Genomic DNA, 19,439 nt, shown 5'->3' with positions numbered 1-19,439 from the left:
TTACTGGAAAGTTTCCGATAAGGATCAACAGCTCTAGGACTGGAATGAATCTGAATGAGATGTTGCTGTGTGTTAATATTCCACTACTTCCCGATTACCATGTTTCATATGCCGTAGGGCTGGAAAACCTAACCCCTGGAGGGACTTTAATAAACGAAACCAAGTATAAGAACATGTACCAGCATGACTAGTAGCTGGCTGTCAGTAATTATATTCTTTTCTTTGTGTTTGTTCCCCAGAAGGAAGATCATGGCTGAAGGGGGCGGCTCATCATCCGAGGATCAGACCAAAGCCCTACTGTGTGTGGTCTGCGGCGACCGGGCCAACGGCATGCACTACCGCGCCCTGACCTGCGAGGGTTGCAAGACATTCTTCCGGCGCAACGCCCGCAAGATGGCGGAGCTGAAGTGTGAGATGGGCTCCAACGGGAACTGCGTGATGGACTTGTACATGAGACGGCACTGCGGTGGCTGTCGGATGAAAAAGTGCCTGGAGGTGGGAATGCAGGTGGACAGTGAGTATTTCCTTGCATGATGATTGTCGATATAAAGCAGCTTCCAGCATGTCACCGTGGGGTCAAACACAACATTCTGCATGTACAATCAAGAGTCCACCCCAAGATTGCATCTGATAAAAAAGGAAAAGAATCGAAAAGAAAGGCACAAGGAGGGATGAAAATCACCTGTTTGCTTAAAAATGTCTTTGAGTTAATCCCCTTTCACAGTTGTTTGTCAGTGCGTGGATGAGTGCCTTCAGTCCCCGGAAAGAGATTAAAATATTGCTACTGCTATGTGAGAGAGAACTTTAATCTTGACCATTAAAAGCACGAGAAAGTCAGAGGATGTTGTGGCCATTAACGTACCCCTCCACTGTTTGTTTGGTAGATTTCTTTTCATCCCTGAACCTCTCCATGGAAACATCAGTCATTTTTTTTAGCTTCCTGATAATCACGATCGTAAGGCGTTTCGTTAATATGGAGCTTACATTAGACTGTCAAGGGCTTAACTGCTGGCAGTGTCATTACCTGCTGCCTGATGGCATTTTCCGGATGAGATGCACTTTTCTGTGCCATCCGTATCTCCAAGTACCCCTCAGCCTTTCTAAGTTAAAAGGCTGGAAATCTGACAGGTACATGTATGCTTTGATGCTCAACACCTTAATGAACTGAAGGGAGAGCAAACAGAAAACTGATTCAAGGTGAAGAAAGCCTTGATTTGTTGCCTTATATGGAAAAGTACCTGTAGTTGGAGGTACATGCATAAAAGCAACCGTACATGCACATGCACTCTCATCAGGTTTAATCTGTCTTTTAAGGTGTCAGCCCTTCACTGTGTTGCTGTTTCCAGCAAGCTATTGATTTCATCTTTGTCCTTGCATGCATGTAAACACAAGTATCGTGCGCTCATATTTGTAACGATCCGGAAAACTCCGAACTGCTTCATTTAAAATTGTTAATGGATTCACTGTTTTGACATGTATAAGTGGAAATAAAAATGAACTGAACTTTAAAACTATTTCGGAATAGTAAATATTCCAAAGGTTGAGATTTTTCCAATTGCAACAAAAAATCAAACAAGATCACACTGATTAAAAGGAACAAATAAACAAGTATGATTTAATGAGAATGTTACACTTAGCATGTAAAAAAATTAGGATAACAAAGAAAATGTGGATTGGAACTAGTTGGAATGAGAAAGAATGAAGACAGATCAAGATGATCTTACGGGCAAGAGTTTGGCAGACAGACACTACAGTGAAGAATGCTGGACTCCACAGACGGTGAAAAACAGTTCAGTCTTTGACGGTCGCAAATACGGGAACTTGATGATCGCACAAACTGGAACTGGATTCAGTTCACAAACTGTCTCTTACAGAACAAAATTAAGCTCTGCTCTTCACTTGGTCTGGACGAACCTTTCTTACAACTGTCACTCCACAGACGACTCTCCATCTCTCTAACTGTGCGTGTCTCTCTCTCTCTGTCTCTTCTGTTTTTTATAGTCTACAACTGTCCTTGAATTTCTTCTCATTTTGTAAGTTTCGCAAAATAGACTTTTTACCGTTACTTAATCTTACAAGAAGCCTCCAGACCACACGCTAGATCAATGGAAATATTGTCAGCTTACAAGAATTTTCCCAGACATACAAACGGGAATATACATTCATGAGTACTCATTTACTATGGCCTGGGCTTAAACGCGGGTCACACACAGTGCGCATCAACATAACATTTGCAATGGAAATCATTTGCCATGGAAATGTTTCCTTTAAGCATAGAAACTGGGTAGGCTATGGGAGAATTAAATGAGCTACTCGTGCACATGTACATGTATGCACATGTCATCGAACCAAGTAAGCCTCTTCATATCGTAAGTGCATATTTATGTACATGTATAGAGAGGATGTGTGAGGTCTTGCTGTACTGTTTGTCAAACCCAACAAGATTTTTATGCGAGTTTCCATGGTGACTTACACACCTGGAGCATTAGGGTCAAATTTAAAAGATACGTATGTACCTGCGTGTACCCTACATGCACCTCTAGGCAACAGTAGTCCACAAACCCCTTTGCCACACCAGATGCTAGCGTTATTTGTACATGAGAGAATATGATACCAAGTGCCCAAGAGCAACAACTAACCACTGCCTTGTTAAAGATGTGCAGAATAATGAAGACAGGCCAGTAGGCTACTCACCTGTACCACAGGTCGGATTTTGTTGAGATTTGGTTTTGTATTAAGAGATTCAATAAACACCATGACTGAGCTACAACATGTCTTTTGGTGCTGTGAATTTGCCAAGTGCGTGCATTCTCGTTAGGTTAAAGATTATGCATTGGTTTATAGTTGCTGAACATATTTCCTGCAGTATTGAAGTCAAGTCAATCACAATCCTATAAGTCTATCACAGGCCCATCATGAGACCACTTCACAAGCTACAGGTATTCGGTTGGACTGGATGTTTACTACTACAGCATTCTTTTGATATCGTTCACCCTGTTACTTACAATTCTTCTGTATGGATGGAATCCTGTGCCAGTAGACTTCAACTCTGGTTGCTTGATTTTCTACTTTGCACTAATTTGGTCATCATCTTCTCAAAACTAGGAGTGTAAATTATTTTACATATTTTTCCTATGAAACAGTTTATAGAATCTGGTTGAAAATGGCATCATGCACATTTTAAATAAGATTCCCTTCCCCTCCCCAATCATACATTTCAGATAAAGAACCATAGTTTTTTTCTTGTCTGTCAAAGGGCTTTGGGACAAGGAGAGAATCAAGACCAGGAAGCCCATTACTAAGAAAGCCAAACCTGTAGGACAGAGCCCTAACAAGGAGGACAGCCCAAGGACTGTAGAACCATCATCCTGTGCACCGAGTACCAGTGATTCCACTTCAGTAAGCGTCCCTGCACCTGCTTGTACCTCAGTGTCAGAAGCGTCTCAAGCATTGGACCAGGAGGTCATCAATCAGCATCTGGAGCTAGCCGCGAGGGTAAAAGAAGCATTCAAGCAGGCTGAGGAGTATGTACAGGGACAAAAGGTAATGAACTTGATTGTATTTTACATGTACAGTGGAATGCCAGGGTCCACGCTAAAAGCGGTCATTCGGTATAGTGAATTTAACTGCCGAACATTTCGTTGCCATGTTGAATAGTGCCCTCTCTTGTCTAACCGATGTGCACCCTGTTGTGATACCTTGGTTCGCTGTTGACGTGATGTTTTGCAGTTGCATTCAAGTTTAAGATTTCCAGAAATGTACCTGTTAATTATTTTTGTTTTTATTCAAACTTGAGTCCAAAAATTGATATCAAATTTATTCTAAAAGTTGTGAAACTACTGCTCAGGATCGATCGCTGATGCATGCTGTGGCAAATCTCAGTTGATTTGTGTATATCAGCCACGCCGTCTTTAGACTATTGTTGTGCAATGCTACCATGTGCGTACGTGCGGTTTTTTTCGTCCACACCCGATTTTGTGGAGTCGCAAACCAGTGTCTATTCAATACCGTTAACAACCAGTGGCTTTCCCTTCTAATCCTTGGAGAAATAATGGCGACTTGTCACTTTTCAACATAAAACAGCGCCGACTGTTTTATCATATTGACGCTCGGGAATTACAAACGGCAATTGAATAGTGTTTGGTAGGTTCTGTGCACAATTTATTGGGATCCAATGACGATGTTCGGTACAGCCGACTGTACGGTATAGCAGTGTTCAGTATAGCGGCATTCCACTGTACTGGAAGCCCAGGGCTTGTTAAACCCTCTCTGTGATGCTGGAGTATTTCAACCAGGCCTGCTGCCTTGTAAAAAGAGCCGAGATTTTGTTGCGTAATATTCTTTTGTTCACTAACCTGGCTCAGTGCGCTGCTGACCTCTTTTCAATTGGGGCCAGATGAGCATGCAGTGGTGCTGTGTGGCTCATCGCTGCGGTGGTGGAGCACTTTTGTCCCCGGTGGTAATCCGCTTGCTCTAAATGCCCCAAACCATGGTATACTGTTTCAAGACAGGGCTTGATTACATGTATCTCCACTTTTGAGGGTGAAAAAAATGTTGGTAATGCCCAGCAGCCTGGTCTTTTGTTAGGAGTACGGTCTTTTGTTGCAGGGCCCTGTCTCCTTTGTCTTAGTTCGGAGACCCTGGCTAAGCATATAAAGCATACGTGTCCGGATCCTGAATCCCCAACAGAAAGCAGTTAAACCAATTTTATTATAAGTTCAATTAAAGTTTTCTTTGCATTACCAAGTTTTGTAGTTAAAAAAAAATTGGAACTACATATACCCATAAAAAAAGTGATCTGTTTTGCATTTTCTCGATAGGAGCCTGTACCGGAAAAGGTGAAAGAGACCGTTTCAGCCTCTTTAAGCAAGTCAACTTCAGGCACAGAGAAGGTGGAGGATAGGAAGCAACAGCAGGGTGGGCCAGGACCCATGGGTGACGCCAAGTCAAAAACCAAGGGAAGTCCTGAAAAGAGAAAGGACGGTGGGAAATCTGTCAGCAAATCTGGTGCGGGTCATAAAAAGGTAACAGTAACTCCACGCGAGGGGACAGACGTTCCTCAAACTGAGATGCCGCCGTGTTCCTCTCTCGGTGTAAGTCTAGAAGAGACAGGGTCCAGTGGGAACTCTCTGAAACAAGCTCAGAGCAAAAAAAGTCAGGTTCTTGGTGAGACGACACCTGTTCATTCAACAGACAGACATGCCAATTGCCCAGAGTGCTCTTTTGCAGGTGATCTGCCACCCTTGATGGATCCTATAACTGGATATGCTGACCTAGAGAGTTCACGTGAGCCCCATCAGTCCGCACAGCCATGCCTCAGCTGTGGTCTCAGCACTCAGTTAGTGGACAGCGCAGCAGTATGCACATGCCAGGCAGAGGTTGCCAAGGAAAGTGCAGTGGAAGAGGAAGTGGCTTGTCTAAACCGAGCTAAATCAGGCTTTGGCGTCAGTGGGGGCCTCAGGCTCGATCACCCGCAGCCTGTCGCTACCGATTGGACTCAGCACCCACGTTCTCCTGAGTTGCCAGAAAATCTGGAAGCATGCCCTGACCTGTGGAGTTTCCCATATACCCAAGATGGCCAAGACCTGGACCAGAGTTTGTTGACTTCAGCTGATGATCCGGGAACGAGCACCGGACTGAAAGAAGGTCAGGGGTTGAGATTTGGGAGCTGCGGCGGCAGTAGTGCAGCAGAAGATAAAACCGTAGATGAGCAGGAAAGCGGAGGGGACACAGTGTCATTTGACGATGTTATTTTCAAGCACATTATGGAACTGATGGTGATGGTGTTAAAGAATATGACAGTGTTTGCCAAGTGCCTGCCGGCATTCAAGTCTCTTACGTGGGAGGATCAAGCGGCTGTTGTGAAAGGTAGAAATTGAGATCATCATTCTTGTAGAGAAGTCCATCAGAGGCTTTATACATGTACATGAAGCAGTCTAGGCAAACTTGAAGCAGTCCTCAGATAATGGCGCAAAGATTTCTAAGACAGAGTATCAAAGTGTAGTAGGACATTTTTCAACTAGTATGTTTGAATCTACATGTAGATAGTGGTGTGGGAACGAGTTGACGACTATGTCTGTTGTCGTCGACAGGTGCCTCTAGTTTAAAACTAACCCATAAAATGGTTATTCCCATTTGTAACGTACTTTTTTGGGGAAAAAGTAAACTAATTTGCAATATCCTTATAATCCAAAGATTTTCTTCATCAGTTTTAAGTCATAGTTTGTGGAACACCCCTTTATGGTATATGTACATGTACGCGCCTTGCTCGCACAGAGCAAATACCTCCTGAAATGGTAATTGCCACATGCAGGTGTAGAGTGAAATGTGGACCCAATGAAGTACAGACTGGTAATTGGTTTCTATGGCCGTGCCTGTGAGACATTGATTGGCATTGTAGGGGTTGGAATTTTGCACGAAACCAGAAATTTTTTAAAATCAGTTGGTGCATGTAGTTTTACATGCGTAAGCCACTGAGAAACCAACGAATTAGACTGGATTACTTGCAAGAGTTTTTATTCATTTTCCTTCTATTATTTGATACGGGAAATCAAACTCGTCTGACAAACGGCTCACGCATCACTCTCATTTGAGTTCTTCTCTGATACCTCCTCTGAAATACAAATCTCAGGGAAGCTTCACTTTTTCCTATCTGTTTGAAGGTGCCTACCTGGAGTTCCTTATCTTAACTTCGTCATCTCTGTATAACCCCAAGACAAAAGCCTTTGTCAGCATCCTCATCCCAGGACAGGAGTACACCAAGGATGTAGGGATCATGGGAGGCTTGAAGAAGTTGTCTGAAAGCATCACCATGTTTGCCGAGAAGATGATCAAGTTGGAGCTGACAGATGAGGAGAAGGCTCTGCTCTTTGCCATCTGTATCATGACTCCCGGTAGGCAAAGCCTGGTTTCCAGGTGGTCCTAGCAAACGCCCATGGCATGCAAGATGCCAAGAGCCAGGCAGTCGCAGAAGAGACGCAACGTGACGTCATTCCACCCAAAAAATGGGTCCAAAACTCAGAACATTTTTTAATAAAATGCTTTTTTAGGTGGCACTACCACGTCTTGAAGCCAAACTGATACACAGTTGGGGCTGCAAGAAAATAGGCTAAATGAGTGGTACTGAGCGAGAAGGACTTTACTTTATGCCCGTCATATCATCGTGCATGTTTGTAGAGACCTTCTCTGGTGACTGTTTAACCTGATCCAACTTTCCCAATTGTTGCCATTGATGACTGCGTTAGTCAATATAAAGTGTTTCCTTATTAGTGCGCATTCATCAGTTACTTTTTGGTATTTTTTATGTCGCTATGGAAACCAGGCTTAATAGTGGTCAGCTAGAAAATCGACTTTTGAAGGCACTTTCTTGTGAGCATGACAAATCTAAAAAAAAAAAGGTGTTAAGAGAGTGTGAAATTGGAAAATTGCTTCGCAGAGATGAGGTTCAGGCATTCCAGTTCAATATGCAAAGTGAGGTCAAAGTCTCAGGTTCTATAAAAGTGGATCAGCCAGCTGCATCCAAATAACCACCGGTGATGGTCCAGGTGCTACTTGTCAAAGTCTCAGGCTCTATAAAAGTGGATCAGCCAGCTGCATCCAAATAACCACTGGTGATGGTCCAGGTGCTACATGTCAAAGTCTCAGGCTCTCTAAAAGTGGATCAGCCAGCTGCATCCAAATAACCATCGGTGATGCTCCAGGTGCTACCTGTCAAAGTCTCAGGCTCTATAAAAGTGGATCAGCCAGCTGCATCCAAATAACCACTGGTGATGGTCCAGGTGCTACCTGTCTAAGTCTCAGGCTCTATAAAAGTGGATCAGCCAGCTGCATCCAAATAACCACTGGTGATGGTCCAGGTGCTACCTGTCAAAGTCTCAGGCTCTCTAAAAGTGGATCAGCCAGCTGCATCCAAATAACCACTGGTGATGGTCCAGGTGCTACCTGTCAAAGTCTCAGGCTCTATAAAAGTGGATCAGCCAGCTGCATCCAAATAACCACCGGTGATGGTCCAGGTGCTACCTGTCAAAGTCTCAGGCTCTATTAAATTGGATCAGCCAGCTGCATCCAAATAACCACCGGTGATGGTCCAGGTGCTACTTGTCAAAGTCTCAGGCTCTATAAAAGTGGATCAGCCAGCTGCATCCAAATAACCACTGGTGATGGTCCAGGTGCTACCTGTCAAAGTCTCAGGCTCTATAAAAGTGGATCAGCCAGCTGCATCCAAATAACCACCGGTGATGGTCCAGGTGCTACCTGTCAAAGTCTCAGGCTCTATAAAAGTGGATCAGCCAGCTGCATACAAATAACCGGCGGTGATGGTCCAGGTGCTACTTGTCAAAGTCTCAGGCTCTATTAAATTGGATCAGCCAGCTGCATCCAAATAACCACTGGTGATGATCCAGGTGCTACCTGTCAAAGTCTCAGGTTCTCTAAAAGTGGATCAGCCAGCTGCATCCAAATAACCACTGGTGATGGTCCAGGTGCTACCTGTCAAAGTCTCAGACTCTCTAAAAGTGGATCAGCCAGCTGCATCCAAATAACCACCGGTGATGGTCCAGGTGCTACCTGTCAAAGTCTCAGGCTCTCTAAAAGTAGATCAGCCAGCTGCATCCAAATAACCACCGGTGATGGTCCAGGTGCTACCTGTCAAAGTCTCAGACTCTCTAAAAGTGGATCAGCCAGCTGCATCCAAATAACCACCGGTGATGGTCCAGGTGCTACCTGTCAAAGTCTCAGGCTCTCTAAAAGTAGATCAGCCAGCTGCATCCAAATAACCACCGGTGATGGTCCAGGTGCTACCTGTCAAAGTCTCAGGCTCTATAAAAGTGGATCAGCCAGCTGCATCCAAATAACCACTGGTGATGGTCCAGGTGCTACATGTCAAAGTCTCAGGCTCTATAAAAGTGGATCAGCCAGCTGCATCCAAATAACCACCGGTGATGGTCCAGGTGCTACCTGTCAAAGTCTCAGGTTCTATAAAAGTGGATCAGCCAGCTGCATCCAAATAACCACCGGTGATGGTCCAGGTGCTACTTGTCAAAGTCTCAGGCTCTATTAAATTGGATCAGCCAGCTGCATCCAAATAACCACCGGTGATGATCCAGGTGCTACCTGTCAAAGTCTCAGGTTCTCTAAAAGTGGATCAGCCAGCTGCATCCAAATAACCACCGGCGATGGTCCAGGTGCTACCTGTCAAAGTCTCAGACTCTCTAAAAGTGGATCAGCCAGCTGCATCCAAATAACCACCGGTGATGGTCCAGGTGCTACCTGTCAAAGTCTCAGGCTCTCTAAAAGTGGATCAGCCAGCTGCATCCAAATAACCACCGGTGATGGTCCAGGTGCTACCTGTCAAAGTCTCAGGCTCTATAAAAGTGGATCAGCCAGCTGCATCCAAATAACCACCGGTGATGGTCCAGGTGCTACCTGTCAAAGTCTCAGGCTCTCTAAAAGTGGATCAGCCAGCTGCATCCAAATAACCACCGGTGATGGTCCAGGTGCTACCTGTCAAAGTCTCAGGCTCTATAAAAGTGGATCAGCCAGCTGCATCCAAATAACCACTGGTGATGGTCCAGGTGCTACATGTCAAAGTCTCAGGCTCTATAAAAGTGGATCAGCCAGCTGCATCCAAATAACCACCGGTGATGGTCCAGGTGCTACCTGTCAAAGTCTCAGGCTCTATAAAAGTGGATCAGCCAGCTGCATCCAAATAACCACTGGTGATGGTCCAGGTGCTACCTGTCAAAGTCTCAGGCTCTATAAAAGTGGATCAGCCAGCTGCATCCAAATAACCACTGGTGATGGTCCAGGTGCTACTTGTCAAAGTCTCAGGCTCTCTAAAAGTGGATCAGCCAGCTGCATCCAAATAACCACTGGTGATGGTCCAGGTGCTACCTGTCAAAGTTTCAGGCTCTATAAAAGTGGATCAGCCAGCTGCATCCAAATAACCACTGGTGATGGTCCAGGTGCTACCTGTCAAAGTCTCAGGCTCTATAAAAGTGGATCAGCCAGCTGCATCCAAATAACCACTGGTGATGGTCCAGGTGCTACCTGTCAAAGTCTCAGGCTCTATAAAAGTGGATCAGCCAGCTGCATCCAAATAACCACCGGTGATGGTCCAGGTGCTACTTGTCAAAGTCTCAGGCTCTCTTAAATTGGATCAGCCAGCTGCATCCAAATAACCACCGGTGATGGTCCAGGTGCTACCTGTCAAAGTCTCAGGCTCTCTAAAAGTGGATCAGCCAGCTGCATCCAAATAACCACTGGTGATGGTCCAGGTGCTACCTGTCAAAGTCTCAGGCTCTATCAAAGTGGATCAGCCAGCTGCATCCAAATAACCATCGGTGATGGTCCAGGTGCTACCTGTCAAAGTCTCAGGCTCTATCAAAGTGGATCAGCCAGCTGCATCCAAATAACCACTGGTGATGGTCCAGGTGCTACCTGTCAAAGTCTCAGGCTCTATCAAAGTGGATCAGCCAGCTGCATCCAAATAACCACCGGTGATGGTCCAGGTGCTACCTGTCAAAGTCTCAGGCTCTCTAAAAGTGGATCAGCCAGCTGCATCCAAATAACCACCGGTGATGGTCCAGGTGCTACCTGTCAAAGTCTCAGGCTCTCTAAAAGTAGATCAGCCAGCTGCATCCAAATAACCACCGGTGATGGTCCAGGTGCTACCTGTCAAAGTCTCAGGCTCTCTAAAAGTGGATCAGCCAGCTGCATCCAAATAACCACCGGTGATGGTCCAGGTGCTACCTGTCAAAGTCTCAGGCTCTATAAAAGTGGATCAGCCAGCTGCATCCAAATAACCACCGGTGATGGTCCAGGTGCTACCTGTCAAAGTCTCAGGCTCTCTAAAAGTGGATCAGCCAGCTGCATCCAAATAACCACTGGTGATGGTCCAGGTGCTACCTGTCAAAGTCTCAGGCTCTATAAAAGTGGATCAGCCAGCTGCATCCAAATAACCACCGGTGATGGTCCAGGTGCTACCTGTCAAAGTCTCAGGCTCTATAAAAGTGGATCAGCCAGCTGCATCCAAATAACCACCGGTGATGGTCCAGGTGCTACCTGTCAAAGTCTCAGGCTCTCTAAAAGTGGATCAGCCAGTTGCATCCAAATAACCACTGGTGATGGTCCAGGCGCTACCTGTCAAAGTCTCAGGTTCTCTAAAAGTGGATCAGCCAGCTGCATCCAAATAACCATCGGTGATGGTCCAGGCGCTACCTGTCAAAGTCTCAGGTTCTCTAAAAGTGGATCAGCCAGCTGCATCCAAATAACCATCGGTGATGGTCCAGGTGCTACCTGTCAAAGTCTCAGGCTCTATAAAAGTGGATCAGCCAGCTGCATCCAAATAACCACTGGTGATGGTCCAGGTGCTACCTGTCAAAGTCTCAGGCTCTATAAATGTGGATCAGCCAGCTGCATCCAAATAACCACTGGTGATGGTCTAGGTGCTACCTGTCAAAGTCTCAGGCTCTTTAAAAGTGGATCGGCCAGCTGCGTCCAAATAACCACTGGTGATGGTCTAGGTGCTACCTGTTAATATGGCGTAGTCATACCACTAATGGCCCACTAGACTTTGTTCAGCTGAGCAGTGCAGGACTTACAGTGTATAAACATGTCATAGGAGTTTAGTATGAAATGGCAGATAACATCTGTAATCATTCCCCAGCTGATGTGACTCCCACAGACACAAACGAGTCGGGATTGCCAGAGGCATATGAAGGAGTCCCTTAATCCGTTGTCCCACAGCTGGGTGATGTGGCAAAAATATCAATATATGGCATTGTTTTAGTACATGTGTGTAAAAAACTGAGGATTATGGGTGAAGAAATGTTACACAAACCTTGGATAAAGGAGCACTTAGGTCCACCAGTCGAGCAGCTCAAGTGATGGTTACCCACTTAGTGCTTACCAGCCTTCTCATATTTTTTTACATAGTTTCATTTGTTTCTTTATTGGCAGATCGGCCTGATGTTAAAGACTTGGAAACTGTCACCACCCAGCAGCAGACTTTAGTGGAGGCTTTGCAGACCTGTGTGAGGTTAAACCATCCTGGGCAAAATGTGTTCCCAAAGGTAAGGAGATCTGTGCCTGCATTCTAAATGGTAGATCATACACAGAGCAGAGGAGCACATGCATCACCCATAGCTATGGTCTGCGTTGTCACTACCAACATGGCGTGGAGATCAGGCAAGCAGGGTCTTCCTTGTAGCTTGCCAATGTTACTGCCCAACTACATGTACGTGTAGGGCATCAATCCCAACTGAAGGGTCATTTTTTTTGTCAGTTGAGTTTTTCCTACAAAACTATGGCTGGCCATCAGTACAAAAGTAAGAGTAAATCACATAGTGTTCAAAATCCCAGTCAGCCTTCAAAAACTAGATAAATTATGCACCTACTAGTAACAAGAATACAACCCTCTTTAAAATTAATGGGACAAATAAACGTTTCGAACCAATTTGAGGTAAAATCGAAAACTAACCAAAGGTTGATTTTCTACAGAAACTTTGGCCACCCATGTAAGTTGTAGGCAAACTGAGAGTGGTTTATAGTCAGAACGGCCCCTTGAACTGGCCAAACTCTAGTTCGCTAATGTCTTTAAAGAGAGTGAAAGCATCAAATTTGGTCTTTTTTCACAGTGGCATGTAGTTGTCATGTGGAAACATGCATGTACCTACATGTCCAAAGTCAGTCTTTGTCAAGGTAGATGCAAGGAACAACCTTTTCACACTTTTTTTATTAAAGAACCAGAAATTGGAAGAGGTTGGAATGTTCCTGAGATGAAACCTTTTCCTTCTCAAAAGAACAAAATCATAGTGTGAAAAATAGGGGATTCACAAATTCAAGGCACGTTTTGTTTGTTGGTGAACTTTGAACGTTGCTCATGACTGTACAGTTCGGACAGGAATTTTAGATTGTTTGTTTGTCGTCCTATCAACAGTCGCTGATGCTGCTGACGGACGTGCGTGACATCACTCAGAAGTACATGGATGACATCATGAACCTGAAGCTACAAGGGACCAGCATGCTGCCGCTACTCAGCGAGATGTTCAATTTTTGAAGACAGCTGCCTTATTAAGACATCTTTTTGACTTGGCGCTGTCTGCATTTTAACTTTTCCCGATTTTATAGTAAAAGTCTTCTGATTCATTGCAGAAGTGTGTGGCCGACTATACACACAAGAAATGCTCACCTTGCTGAGCATAAGCCTGGAGTTTGTATTGAATTCACTACAAAATGTCAACTGACGGGGTGTGATTTTTTTTTGAGATTCTTCCAGATTTTAGGATTGTTTTCCCCCAAATGTTGGGTTTGGGGGAGATCTAATCACTCAGGTTTTCACACTTTCTAGCCCTGTGCGAAAAGCTAAGTGCTAGATTCACATAATCGTAGCCATTTGTGAAAGGAGTCCTGCCTTATTAGTTATTACAAGCATTGAGTTGTAGTCTTTTATCATTGTCATGCTGGATGTTTTGCGGATTTCTCTTCGTCCTTGAATCTCACCATCGGTAACTGCACTATATTGTAGTTGAACATTAACACTGTGAAAAAAATAAGAAATACTGTGAAAAGAATCCGCATTCACAATTGCATTGTGTAAGGTTTGAAAAGAATTTTCAACCTGTACAAAAAGTATAGACAATGTTTTCCCACTTGTGTGAAGAGATGTGAAAATAGTTTCCCACTTAATTGAACAGACGTGAAAATGTTTTCCACTTTATGTGAACAAATGTGGAAATTTTTTTCCCACTCCTGTGAACAGATGTGAAAATGTTTCTCCACTCTCATGACTCCTGTGAACAGATGTGAAAATGTTTCCCCACTCTCGTGACTCTTCTGAACAGATGTGAAAATGTTTTCCCATTCATGTGAAGAGATGTGGAAATGATTTCCCACTTGTGTGAAAGGGTGTGATCATTTTCTCATTGTGGGAGATTGCTCTCTCATTTTGTGAAATGAAAATAGATTCCGAGGGCAGAGAAAAAAAAGTGAAAGAATTTTCCATTGCCAGGTTAAGTGTCAATTGCAATGTACTATAAATGTGCACAAGACTTTAGTGTTAACTCTGCCTGTCCACTCCCAGGGACACACTCAGAACAGTTTTTCTTCAAACTGGTGCTTGTAATCAGAGCTTTTAAGTCTTAGCTGTTCCATGCATTTTGGGAGATGACATAATTTTGTTCAGATTTCGGTTTTAATCCTAAATGCCTTGTGGTTTTTAGACTCATGTGGAAATTGGAGGGCATGCGTGGCCCTGTTGGGGTTTAAGTCTTTTAAAAGATTTGTGTAGAAAATGGTGAAGAGATGTTGTAATTAAATTTTGTTCAAGCAAAAAGTCCCCGTCCAAAAGTGTTCAAGGCTAGCCATTGGACACGTGGATAGACGGACTCTTCCCACGACAGAATGGTTTATTCAGCAATTTGTCATGGTTAGGACAGGGTTGAGCTGCACGTAACTCAGATAACGCGCTGAAAGACTGGATTGAATTGATCACCAACAATGTTGTTTTTTGTATATGTGGTAAACGCGCAGCTTGTGTTTACTTATAGGGACTGAGCAAGTATACTGTGATAGCAAGTATACTGTGATGCGTGACAGTGGTATGTTCCTGTATGATTCAAGTTTTTTTGCACTGGAACAATTTTGGTTGTGGTTTGTTGAAAACAAGCGTGTGTAGGGGTATTCTGGCCCTCACCGCCTGGTGGGGAAGTTTCGTATATTAGCTGAATTGGGACCAAGTTGTTTGGACTTCATAGTGTCACCATAACACGGTCCCCACAAAACAGGTGACATATCGTGTTTGACCCAAGGGGTGGGTGCGTTGACCAGTCGAGATATCAAGATTGTACAGGTCTTGCTTTGTGTACATTTAGTCATTGTTTTAAATTTGGTCCCTAGACCATGAGATTGTGACTATTTGGAGAATCTTTAATTCTGGCAACTGCCACAGTAATTTGACCCAAATGCAAGAAACTGAAAAACAAAAACTGGAAAATGTCGCCAATTTTCCAAAACTTGCATTTATTTTCTTCATCAAGTAATTGCCAGTTATGTCTCCCATGTACCATATTTTTTTCGCGCATGCCTTCATTCAAGTTTCATACCATGTTTTTGAAACTTACTGCCATTTTTGCCCATCGTTTGATTACATTTCCATGTAGTTTAAAAATCTGACTCCTGTGCCTGCATGTAAAAAGACAACCGGGCATTACCTCATTGTGCATTGATTTTGACCGCAGGTGGTTACCTGACGCAAGAGAGGGGGGGGGGAGCCAGACCAAATTTGTAACTAAGTTTTCCCTGAAAGGGATGTATCCTTTATCATGTACATATTGATAAATATCTTGTATGGTACTGGATTTTTCATTGATTTCTTATGAATCTCCATGATTTTCGCCCATATATTTTTGTCATCCTTAAAGGAAAAAAAATATTTCCTACAATGTAGAGAGTATGTATGGTTAGGGCCCTTGCCGCTGCAGATTTGTACAACCACCATTCACAGTACTTAACCGACCCTAGTTTCTATGAAACATGTCAAAAAGAATTTTTGGCCGAGTTGAAAACAGCCGACAGATGGGTATCCAAAATCACCGAGTTTAGGGATGCGAGTTTTCAGGCAAAGGCCTGATTTCATGCTTCTCATGTAAAATGTGGGTGTTATTTTAGACCTTAACAAGGTATATATTCAATCTTCTCTGGCCTTATTTTTGGGCCTTGGAAGCAATGAAGACAGAAAACTGGCTTCCTTTCATGTGATTGTGTACCCATTTCGTCGTGTTAGGTTTAGGAGGATCTGGCAAGGATAGATGTCGGGGAGCGCCTATTTAATTTACGCAAACATAGTCCTGTGAATAACAGTGGCCCAAAACAAGTAATTATGGTGATGGGGCAGCCTCAAGTCACAATAACTGCGTACACCAACCACTGACAGACCCGCTGTATGTTGTTGCTTTTCAAGGAAAGTACGTGCACATCCTGTCTGCTTTTCATGAAGAAAATATGAATATATCAGACAGCTTTGCACGTACACGAGCACGGGGAATTGTTTGGGGTGGTGCTTTGGAAATCATAAAGGGTAGAAAGGAAGGGAACAATAATCTAATTGATTTTACTCCAATATTAAGCTTGGCTGAATTGTACAAGTGTATAGAAATAATTCAAACAATGCAGTTTATGGCCGAGTATTCATTTATATCCTGCACTTTTAATGCACATTGTTTCATGGCGCTGATGTGAAAGTGATATTGCTCTACTCCATTTGGTCCGTGTTTGTAGGTATTGTCTCGAAAGCTCTTTGTATTGTACTCACAATCAGCTCACAAAAATGATTACCTGTGTGCTGCAGCTGTCCTCTCGAGGTGAAAGAGTTTGACTTATACAATAGCAGTTAATGCCTCAGGAGTAAGTTGTTTTCAATTTCAACAGGTGGTTTAACGAAGTAGCGTACTTGATGTAGGCAGGTATTTTTGTTTTAGACAGAAGCATTATTGTCCCTCAAATCTCTTTTCAAGAACTGAAACGTGATCTGCAAAGCAATTTGTAAATCGATGTGGGTATTATAGTGCATTTGCTGAGATGTTTGATATAGAAAAATTATTTGCACCCGTCTGATGTTGAAGCAATCAGACAGACCTGCGGTTTTCTTTCACTTCTTTGCCCATGTGTATCTGATGGCGAAACTCGCACATCGATGAAATGCTTCAGCAGGTTTGTGTGCAGAAAAGCTCGTCAGTTGGCTAAACAATGTTGAAATGTGTGAATATTATACTGATTAATAGTTCTTCATCGCGTCAATTTTTGGAATGTTTTAAGGCATTGGTATTGCGACATAAGTGAGCGAGATGTAAGTGGATAAGAATGGGTCAATTCTTGTTAAAACAAGGCCACTCGGACCTTCCGACTTAAAAACCTTGAGCTGACCACAGCCTTGTAATAAGGAAAGGAGGGAAAGAAGAGATCGGGGCCCTCAGATCTAGTGGACTGTATTCGAAATAGGTAACCTGAGGAGAGTGAACTTTGTTGAAGTTATAATTGTATGTTGTTCGTTAGCACTCGGAATGACGTCAGACCTGCGTATTGTGAGTCTTTCGTGTTCGTATATGTGGGGCTTTTATGAATTTATGTCGTGGAAAAGTTGATTTTACATCACTTTTTTCATTCGCCTAATGACAGTTTAGATATCTTTTGAAGTGTTTTTGTCATTTTATTTTAGGCACGTATTGCTTTTCGTGTTTTCAGTAAGACGTTTAATAAGTACATTGGTTCAAATTATAAACTTGCACTGAAATCCAATCTCCTTGGAGAATAAATCATCATATATGTCACATACTTGTGTGTATATATATGCATTGGCTGAAATGAGAAATAAATATTTTTATGTGGTCATATTGCAAACTGTGTATGTGTATTCCAATTATTTTGTCACAGAGTTTTCGCAGTCGGGTGGCATTGCATTTGTTTTTCCCATCAAACTCGTCACTGCCCCCAACTTCTCCCTATAACATGTTTCCAAGTGCCTTGGAAACTTGAGTTCAGCCCTACCTACAATTTCTTTGGGTCGTGGCATTTGAGGCAAATCTGCTTCGACAGGTGTAGCAGGCAAACGTAGTTTATGCAACATTCTTCCTTGGAAATTGCGGCATTTTGGAAAGACAGGCTCAGTTACGTAACAAAGCTAATTCTTACCCCAACCCCAACCTCTATTTCAAGTAATTGAAATATCGCGCGAACGGGCATGTTTGACTCCATTCACTCATCACAAAAACAAGAGCTGGAGGTAGGGCCTATTCTTATTTGCCCATCCTTACATCCCTGGAGCGTACACTCTAAAAACACCAGGGTCAGACTGACCCTTTTCCGGGTCAAATCATGACCTGTTTTGGGTCATATTTGACCCAGATTTTGGGTCAAAACAGGTCACAGTTCTGGGACAAATATGACCCAAAACAGGCCATAATTTGACCCGAAAGGGCCAGGCCTCATGGGACCCAGATTCCGTGACAGTCTGACCCTTAGGTTTTACAGTGCATCCCATGCCATTTTCTTTTAGCCGTATATTTCAGCATTTTCGGAATAATATTTTTCAGTCGGGGATCTTCATGCACAATGTACTTTAAAAGATTTACTTCCCCACTCCTTTGTCTTTTTGGTTGACTGCAGTTTGTGATGCCTGTGGGCAGTGTTGTAGTCGTCGAGACTGGTCTTAGTCTCCAGACCAATTTGAAGGTGGTCTTGGTCTCGAACATGCTGGTCTTGGTCTCGGCATGGGGCTATAGAAAACGCTCAATGGTCTCTGTCTCGGGTTAATTTTTCTGGCCTAGTCTTGGTCTTGGTCTGGGTCTTGGATAGCCTGGTCTTAACTACAACACTGCCTGTGGGTATCCAACCAGTTCGCGATTCCGAAGTAAATCACATTTCTGTATACTATTTACTTCACAACACGCATGTGAAAACACTCCGTTTGTCCTGACCTCTCTGGAATGCCCTTGGTGAATCTACTAAATCTCATCCTTGGGGCAATTCAAACGTGTCGCTAATACGAGGAAGCGTCATAATGCGCGCTCTTATGCTTGACGTGCGCGTGCGTGTAGTCAATTGCGATACCCTATTCATGTACCACGCACTTACCACCTGTCCACGAGCGTTGTGCCACTGCAGTAATGATTTGTAATTCTTGTAGCTGACTTATATTCTCCATCAAGTATTCCTTGTAAAGAAAACAAACAAACAAACAAACAAACAACCCCAACAACCCAACAAACAAACAAACGAAACAAAAACATCATGGGGCCCACTGCTCCCCTTTTACGTCACTGCTTCCATCTCAGTATCATAGCTGACAGTCATGAACATGTAGTTCGTTTTATTTTGTCTTTAAGCAATCGCTTGATGTTGTTTCTCTTAAATTATGTGCTGTTCTATTCTCCTTTGTCCAACTGTCTTTGTCCAACTGTGTGCGTTTTTCTGGTTTCTACTGTATGGTGCTCTATGGCCACCAAAATTGCGTCGCGTCGCGTCGTTACGCCGACGCTACTACGCGACGGGTCGTGGCGTTGCTTCCCTTATCAATATTTTTATGCTGTGTTTAAATTACTGCATTACGTCGTGCCATCGAATCGTGTCGTGCTTTAGCGTCGTGTGGTCGTACGTATTGTGCCGTAGTGCCTTACTGTTTCTAAAAATGGCAGGTGGTTGTCTCGGCTAATAGAGGGCGTATGTCACGAGTCTTGGGGGGAAAATGTGCGTGCATAGGGCCTGCAAGGCGTGATCATGAAATGGTACGCCTGTCAGTTGGTTTATAATCTAAAGGCAGTGTACATGATTTGCCAATTTTGTGGTTTGTGATTTAGTTTGTGTTTCATTTTAATTTTTAGAGTTCACCGATTTGAGGAAAATTGAGAAAAACGCTGTTCATTTTTAACACTCGAAGACCAGCTCGT

At 43.6% G+C, this 19,439-nt stretch overlaps 1 protein-coding gene across 4 annotated transcripts in view; it reads left to right on the top strand.

The window, feature by feature from the left end:
• LOC110983507 (uncharacterized) overlaps nucleotides 1-17,394 on the top strand; it is a 55,887-nt gene extending 38,493 nt beyond the window's left edge. For 3 of the 4 annotated variants that reach the window (XM_087141940.1, XM_022242812.2, XM_087141939.1), the window contains 6 exons: nucleotides 240-514; nucleotides 3,257-3,543; nucleotides 4,821-5,868; nucleotides 6,663-6,893; nucleotides 11,959-12,071; nucleotides 12,938-17,394. In XM_087141940.1, the coding sequence (XP_086998066.1) occupies nucleotides 250-514; nucleotides 3,257-3,543; nucleotides 4,821-5,868; nucleotides 6,663-6,893; nucleotides 11,959-12,071; nucleotides 12,938-13,057 (2,064 nt within the window). In that variant the 5' untranslated portion in view covers nucleotides 240-249 and the 3' untranslated portion in view covers nucleotides 13,058-17,394. The remainder of the gene's footprint in view (nucleotides 1-239; nucleotides 515-3,256; nucleotides 3,544-4,820; nucleotides 5,869-6,662; nucleotides 6,894-11,958; nucleotides 12,072-12,937) is intronic. The other variant, XM_087141941.1, reaches the window with a different exon arrangement.
• Nucleotides 17,395-19,439: the final 2,045 nt, after the last annotated feature.

Source organism: Acanthaster planci, linkage group LG10 (assembly GCF_054643075.1).
Source record: "Acanthaster planci isolate LZ-2023a linkage group LG10, COTS_SCS, whole genome shotgun sequence".
In the NCBI taxonomy this organism is placed as follows: domain Eukaryota; kingdom Metazoa; phylum Echinodermata; class Asteroidea; order Valvatida; family Acanthasteridae; genus Acanthaster; species Acanthaster planci.
The sequence above is the reverse complement of the archived record's forward strand: the minus strand, read 5'-3'. Positions and strand labels throughout refer to the sequence as shown.